This window comes from Alosa sapidissima, chromosome 23, assembly GCF_018492685.1.
Source record: "Alosa sapidissima isolate fAloSap1 chromosome 23, fAloSap1.pri, whole genome shotgun sequence".
NCBI classification, from domain to species: domain Eukaryota; kingdom Metazoa; phylum Chordata; class Actinopteri; order Clupeiformes; family Clupeidae; genus Alosa; species Alosa sapidissima.
Window position 1 is genome coordinate 22,797,923 of NC_055979.1, and position 7,500 is coordinate 22,805,422.

The 7,500-nt window shown below is 48.9% G+C and overlaps 1 protein-coding gene across 1 annotated transcript in view; it reads left to right on the forward strand.

Moving 5' to 3' along the window:
- The window catches only part of LOC121698047 (partitioning defective 3 homolog B-like), a 69,153-nt gene that overhangs the window by 16,920 nt on the left and 44,733 nt on the right, over positions 1 to 7,500 (forward strand). Inside the window, exons 5-7 of the mRNA XM_042079761.1 lie at positions 1,019 to 1,575; positions 4,250 to 4,389; positions 4,859 to 4,987. Coding sequence (XP_041935695.1) covers positions 1,019 to 1,575; positions 4,250 to 4,389; positions 4,859 to 4,987 — 826 coding nt within the window. The remainder of the gene's footprint in view (positions 1 to 1,018; positions 1,576 to 4,249; positions 4,390 to 4,858; positions 4,988 to 7,500) is intronic.

Here is a 7,500-nt window from a genome sequence, read left to right on the forward strand (position 1 = left end):
AAGCCCAAGCTGTGCACATCAGAACAGGCGCAGCAGGCTCTCAAAAAGCTCCCAGTTGCACACACACACACACACACACACACACACACACACACACACACACACACACACACACACACACACACACACACACGGCCGTTAGAGAGAGAAGGGCGAGAGGAGCACAATGAGTGAAAAGAAACTGGGAAGAGAGGATTGAAATGATTTCCCTCTCAACCACACACACACACACACACACACACACACGCTCCACCACTAGGTGTTCCGGATTCATCCGGTCGGCGGTGTTCTGGACAGCTGTTTTGTAGCCGCAGATAAGGCTCTGCCAGCTGTGTTTGAGATCGAGGAGTGGGATGTTCCGCTCACTTCCTACTGTTACTGAAGCATCTTAGTGGTAATGCTCAAGGAGCGTCCAAGACATTTGGTGCTTGGTTTGTAAGACTGTAGGATAGAGTTCAGAAAATGCAGGATTGCACACTGCACTGAATTAATACATAATGCGTATATTGCCAAAGGCTACTGATAGATACTGGCTTTGTGGTAATGTGGGAGGAGATACTGCATGTTGATGGGATGTCTGTGGTTGCTAATCATATATAATCCATTTTTCCCATTTTAGTAGAAGATCGATGGATGAATAGAAATGAATAGTGAATGAATAGAAATGAATAGTGAATGAATAGAAATGAATAGTGAATGAATAGAAATGAATAGTGAATGAATAGTGAATGAATAGAAATGAATAGTGAATGAATAGAAATGAATAGTGAATGAATAGAAATGAATAGTGAATGAATAGTGAATGAATAGAAATGAATAGTGAATGAATAGAAATGAATAGTGAATGAATAGTGAATGAATAGAAATGAATAGTGAATGAATAGTGAATGAATAGAAATGAATAGAAATGAATAGAAATGAATAGTGAATGAATAGTGTTGGGGTGAATGATTACTGGTGATACCTGCTGCCCTGTCCACAGTGGTTGTCAGGGTGCTAATGCTCTTGTGTTTGCCAGGTCCCAGGAAGTCTTCAGGCAGGCGATGACCTCTTCCTCTCCGGTGCGTCTGGAGGTGCTGCCCATGTCCAACAAGCTCCGCTACGAGAAGACCCTGATCAGCCAGCTCTTCACCAACGACGGGTCTGGCGACGGGAACTTGTCCAAACCCCGTAGCCCTCTTCTGCTGCGCCCCAAACTGGAGGCCCTGCGGGAGAGCCCCGCGTCCACACCACCCTCTCGCTCCCCGGATCTGCCAGCTGCCGCTCCCGCCATTGCCCCCGCTGTTGCCCCCGGCCCAGCTCCAGCACCTGCCCTGGCTGTTGCCCCTGCCCCTGTTCGAGCTGCCACCCCTCAGAGAGAGGAGCCCTCGGCCAGAAACACGCCCGAGCTGCCGCGCTCCGCCCAGTCCACGCCGCCCCGCGCGTCCTCCGCGTCCTCCGCGTCCTCCGCGTCCCCCACGCTGGCCAAGGGCCGCAGCGAGAGCCCCATGTCCAAGAAGGGCCCCGCCCTCGCCACGCTGGCCAACCTGGCCAATAAGAAAGGAGGGAAGAAGATGAAGATCGACCTGAAGAAAGGTGCGTGAGAGAGAGAGGGAACAGAGAGGTGGAAAGAGAGGGAAAGCAGAGATGAACGAGTGATGAACTGAGTGAATGAGTGAAGAGATGGAATGTGACAGAAAACACCTGGACTGTAATGTGAACGAATGAACGAGCGTGGATTGAGACTGGGGAAGTGAATGCGTGTGCTTCAGAATATGAGTCTTTTAATATGAAGCAGTATATTGTTATAAGCGAATAAATGAGCCATAGCCACTAGTTAATTATAATCTCTCGTACATGCTCCTGTCTATTACACCTTTTTCTGTTATCCTGCTAATTGGCCTATTTGTATCAGTCATGTTTTTACAACCAGCCCAATGAGGCATACAGGTGCCACGCCACTGACACTAGAGCCCTTGATTGAAGCTGTTCAGTGATCGCTTAATCCTCGGGGCAATCTTGAGAGGGTGAATAAAAACTGATCGGAATTCAGTAGCAAGGTGCATAAAGTGTCCGTAGGCGTAAAATTACACGGATAATACGCAGCTGATGCGCCAGTTTCATGGCCATTAGAGAAAAAAGGGGCCTTTTCCCTCTGAGTCTATTAAATGTCTATTGATCAGGAGGTTGCTTAGGGGAATTCATTATATACGCTGAAGTGGTGCAGGAGATGGAGGGAGAGAGAGAGAGGTGAGGGAGGAGAGATGGAGATGGAGGGAGGGAGAGAGAGAGGTGAGGGAGGAGAGAGGGAGATGGAGAACAGGATGAAGATTCACCTCGGAGAGGAGTGTAGCTCTGTGCATATTTAACATGTGGAGAAGCTTTGGTGTGTGCGATTTCATCCTACCTGGTGCGATTTCATCCTACCTCTCTCTCTCTCAAGCGCAGAGACACCCACACATAATCTGACAAAGACATATCCACAGACACACCCACTCGAAAAACACACATACAAACAACCAGGGTAATCACAAACACTTTTAAATATCAATCTCTCTCTCTCTCTCTCTCTCTCTCTCTCTCTCTCTCTTGCCCCCTCCATTACTCTTCGCTCCTTCTTAAATCATTCCTTTTCTTTCCTTTGTTTTTAGTTACTCTCCCCCCCCACTCTTCTTTTCTCTTTTCTGCCCTCTCTTGTCCCCTCTCTTCTTTTCCTCCCCTCTCCGTGTCTCTCTTCCCCCCTTCTTTGCTCTCCTCTCCTCCCCTCCCCTCTCCTCCTCCTCTCCTGAGCTCTGATTGACAGTCTGTCTCAGTTTAAAACATTAATGGAACTCAGTCAGGTGCTCAGCTGGGAGATGAGATTTTCATCAGTTACCGTCTTTAGTATGCTGGATTGACTAGACCCCGCCATTGCGTGACTCCTCTCATTCGGTGTGTGTGTGTGTGTGTGTTTGTGAAAGAGTTATCCTGAGCTTCAGTAATCACAAATGTCCCCAGAGATAGGTGAAACGAAAGGGAACGATATTCCAGGATGGCACCTGAAGTGCCCCTCCCCTCTCTCATCTTTCTCCCCTCTCTGTCACTTCTCTCTCTTTCTGTTTTTTCCCTGTCTCCCTCCATCTTTGCCTGCCCCCCCTCTCTGTCTCTCTCTTTCTGTCTCTCTCTCTCTCTCTTTCTGTCTCTCTCTCTCTCTTTCTGTCTCTCTCTCTCTCTCTCTCTCTCTCTCTCTCTGTCTCTTTCTGTCTCTCTCTCTGTCTCGGTCATTCTCTCCATCCCTCACTGTTGCCTCTGGTCCGTGAGGTGTGCCCACACGTTAAATTAAAGCCAGACGCGACTAATCCTCATCAGGGCGGTGTGAATCACAGCTGCCCCCCCCCCCCCCCCAACACCCCAGCCAGCTCACCCACACTTAAGCCCGAATCGGGATGCACCAGCCTGGCCGACAAGCTTTGGCAGTCCCCCTAGCCATGGAGCTTTTTCTCGATTTGGTGTCAGAGGGGTCAGTCTGCCATAAAACCCTTATTTTCCTCTTTTTGAACCTTTTTAAAGTAGTAGTTATTGATTTCTGGGAGGGCAGTCCTTCACTGCCTCTTTCTGTTTTGGCTTTTTCCACCCTATTTGATAATTGCATGGAGAAATTCATAGGCCAGTTGAATGATTTAGTGGGAGGGAATTTCCAGGCGACTTTGAATAATTGCAGTGCATTAATGGTAAATGTCAAACGGCCAGAGTGTAGCACAGCTTAGCTTCTCTCGCCGTCGTCATGGGAATAAAGTCCAATACTTATCCGAGGGATCTCATAATGACGGTTGTGAGAGCAATTGAACGTTTGTTTGGGTATGTGTGTGTAATGTGTACTCTTAGAGATTTCAAGGCTTTGGCTGCACACATTTAAAAAGGAAGCCAAAAAGCTTTCAGTTGTCTCTGTGTACCTCGTTTTGTGGGAATGTGTGTGCAGTCCTATTTGAATGTGTGAGGCAACATTTTAAGCAAACTACATCAAAATCATCGGATTTGAACTCCTTTAACTTAAACTCCTTTAACTCGGATTTTAACTCCTTTAACTGTTTTGCATGTGATCATTCATTTAGCATTTGCTTTATTTAGTCATCCAAGACTGTAAATGAAATGTTCTGGATTACACAGGGCATTTGAGGACATGTATGTGTTTTGATGAGGCATGGAGACTGCATTTGTAGTTTTGGAATCCTGTGTCTGTGTCTGTGTCTGTGTCTGTCCCCTAACCCTCCGTCTCCGCTCCGCTCCTCAGGCACTGACGGTTTGGGTTTCACCGTGGTGACGCGCGACTCCTCGGTGCACGGCCCCGGGCCCATCCTGGTCAAAAGCATCCTGCCCAAAGGGGCCGCCATCAAAGATGGACGGCTGCAGTCGGGTGACCGCGTCCTGGAGGTAAGGCGCTCGCTCACTCACTCACTCACTCACTTTCTCACTCTTTCCCGTGCACCAATGACCTCTCAACTTTGGCCTCTGGCCTGCCCTCTGGCACAAAGACATGAATGAGGTTGGGAGCACGAAGGCTCAGATGTGTCGTGAGTAAATGCCCTGAAAGCCCTCCCTTTGTAGTGGATGTTGAAAGACTGTTGCAAAGCTCAGATCTGGTGTTGTCAGCAAGATTATGAATATGTTTGTAGTTCCTGGAGTTGGATGTGGTGTTTGTGAGGGTTTTGTTAGGGGGAGATTAATGGTGGATGTAATGAAACATGAAGCCTAGGCTTCTCTTCAGTGAGTTTGAACTCTCTGTTCAAGTGCTTATACAGTTTGCTATCTTCCTTACACTGTGTGTGTGTGTGTGCGTGCACATGCGTGCATTCCTGCTTTTATGTTTGTGTGTTTGTGTGTGTGTGTGTGTGTGTCCCAGGTGAATGGCGTGGACATCACAGGGCGCACTCAGGAGGAGCTGGTGGCCATGCTGCGCAGCACCAAGCTGGGGGAGAGCGTCTCCATGGTGGTGGCTCGGCAGGAGGAGATGTTCCTGCCTAGAGAACTGGTGAGTCATGACATCCCGCACTCTCTCTCTCTCTCTCTCTCTCTCTCTCTCTCTCTCTCTCTCTCTTTCTTTCTCTTGCTCACTCTCTTTCTTTTTCTTTCTCTCTCCCTCCATTGCTCTCTGTTTTCTGTCCCTCTTTCTTTCTCCCTTTCTTTCCCTCCCTCTGTTCCTTACTGTCTGTCATCCCCCTCCCATCATCTTGCTCTGTGTCTGTATGGCTCAGTGTCACATTGGGTGTCTCTTTTCCTTACTGACTTTCTGTCTCTCTTTTTTTTCTTCCACTCTGTGAGATTCTGCTCATTTTCCACTCCATCACTCTGTTTTAGTCAGGGTTGCAACCTTGCAAATACCCATGAGGCCTTGGGGGGGAGCAGGAAGTCCCACCCTTCCCTTTTCCTCATCCTGTCAATCAGGGGGGGATGTTGTGGATCTCTGATACGCTCAACTTGCACACTCCGAGAAAGTCTCTCCTTCATCCTGCCCTCCGTCAGATTTGTCGATTCAGCGCGCTACAGGAAGTCATCCGCGCATCCCTGCGCTGGGACAGGAAGCAGTGGTGCATGCTGGGTCGCGTGTGTGAAGGTGCTGGTCCCAGCTGCGTGTGTCACACTTCCTGTATTTGTGACCTTCCTTCAAAGCGCCCCTCAAAACTGTTTGTTTTTTCAGCCGCCTCCCCTCACTTTTTACAGCAGATGTCTGAGCCCCATTGGAGGATGAAGAAGCAGTGGCCCCACTGCTTTTTACCCATAAGCCCCCTCCACCAGGAAACTGTCCTTCCATTGTCTCCTCATTTCCTTTTAACCCATCTCAGATCTTTACGCAACTCATCAAAAGCGGCAAGGGCAGTAGGGTCAAGAGCTTTGGAGTACATACACAAGAGTATAGAGTCTCTCTCTTTCTCACACTCACTCTGACACACACTCAGACACTCACATACCCACAGACATATGCACAAATCCTACATCTGTCTGCAAAGCACTTCCACACACTTGGTGTAGGTTATGCTTGTCTGTCAAGCTTTCTTTAATCTAATGGATGGCCTTCCGGATTACACTGCTCTGCTTCCTCAATATAGTGTTTGATGGCTTTGATGCACATAATACAGTAGACTCAGAAACATGTCTATTCATCTGTCAACTCAACTTGGACAGTCACAGAGACTGCCACACGCATAGGCGCATACACACAGTCAAGAACGCACACAGTCACATGTGGCGACCTAGAAAAACATACACACTTATTCAGATTTTTTCTGACACACATGGGTTTATAATATATTAATCCCAAAGGAAAAATATGTGAACCACATTTATTTAAACATGCCTACCAGCTAACTAGAGTTTGTGAGCTCTATATTTTACCAGTGTTATGGCAGTTCCAGCACTTGCATGTCTTGCAGATGTCAATCAGAAACAAACCACTCACTGGGTCAGCCATGTCTTCATTCAGCCACAGACACTTTGTCTTTCATCCGCACTTCACACACTCACAGCACATGAAGATGTAGAGAGGTCCACACTGAGTAATGAAGGACCAGCTGCACTGTCAAAGCAGTGTGTTGGCATGAGTGTGTTCACACACACACACACACACACACATATGCGCAAGCGCATGCAAACGCACGCATACACACGCACACATACACACGCACGCACACACATTCGTACACAACAAGACACAACAGACCCCTTTGGCAAGCGGTGCATCCCGCATCCTACATGAAGCCCATGCAGAAAGCCAAGGCAACAAGCCTGAAAAGAAGCCGCTCCACTTCTGGCACCTCTATTCATCTGCAGCTGCGTTAAGCGCTCGGGCCTTCTCAGAGGAGCGGAAACGCATCGGGACGCGTCTCCTGTGAGCCTCATATTTAGAAAGACTGAAAAATAACGCAAATAATGCAGCTACGTCTCTTTCTCTTTCACCACCACCTGCTCTTTAGAAGACAAGTGCACACGCAGCCTTTTCTGTGTGTGTTGCCATGCTGTTGAGTGTCTCAAGTTGATGTAGGCTCGTAAGTGTGTGTGTGCATCTGTGTGTTACTGTCAGCTTATAGAAAAACTCCATCACCCCCCCTCCACCCAACATCACCAAGAGCTGGTTTATTTAGCGCCTACTACTCCCCGTGAGGGCAGACAGTGTGGGAAGAGGCCAAGCGCTGTTCCTGTTTGTGACGAATCAAAGCAGGAGATGAGACCCTGGACAAAAACAGCGCCGCAGGAAGGGCGGCTGCCGCAGGGATGAATGGACCGCTCAGCAGCAGCACCGGCAGCTCTATTTTAATGTGTCTGGCCGACGGCGGGGGGGTTTGTAGGCCGTTGACAGAATTAGGGGGCTGTTGTCGTGACTGGACTGTGCTGGGCTGCATGGCGGAGGCAGTGGGTCAGTCGGATCTCTGCTGGGAGAGCGGGGGCGGACGTCCGCCTGTGGCGGTGGCCAGAGAGTGGTTGAATGGAGTGTGGAGTGGCTTAATGGCCGCCGATGGCCCAAAAGGCAGGGGCGCTTCGGAAATGGCC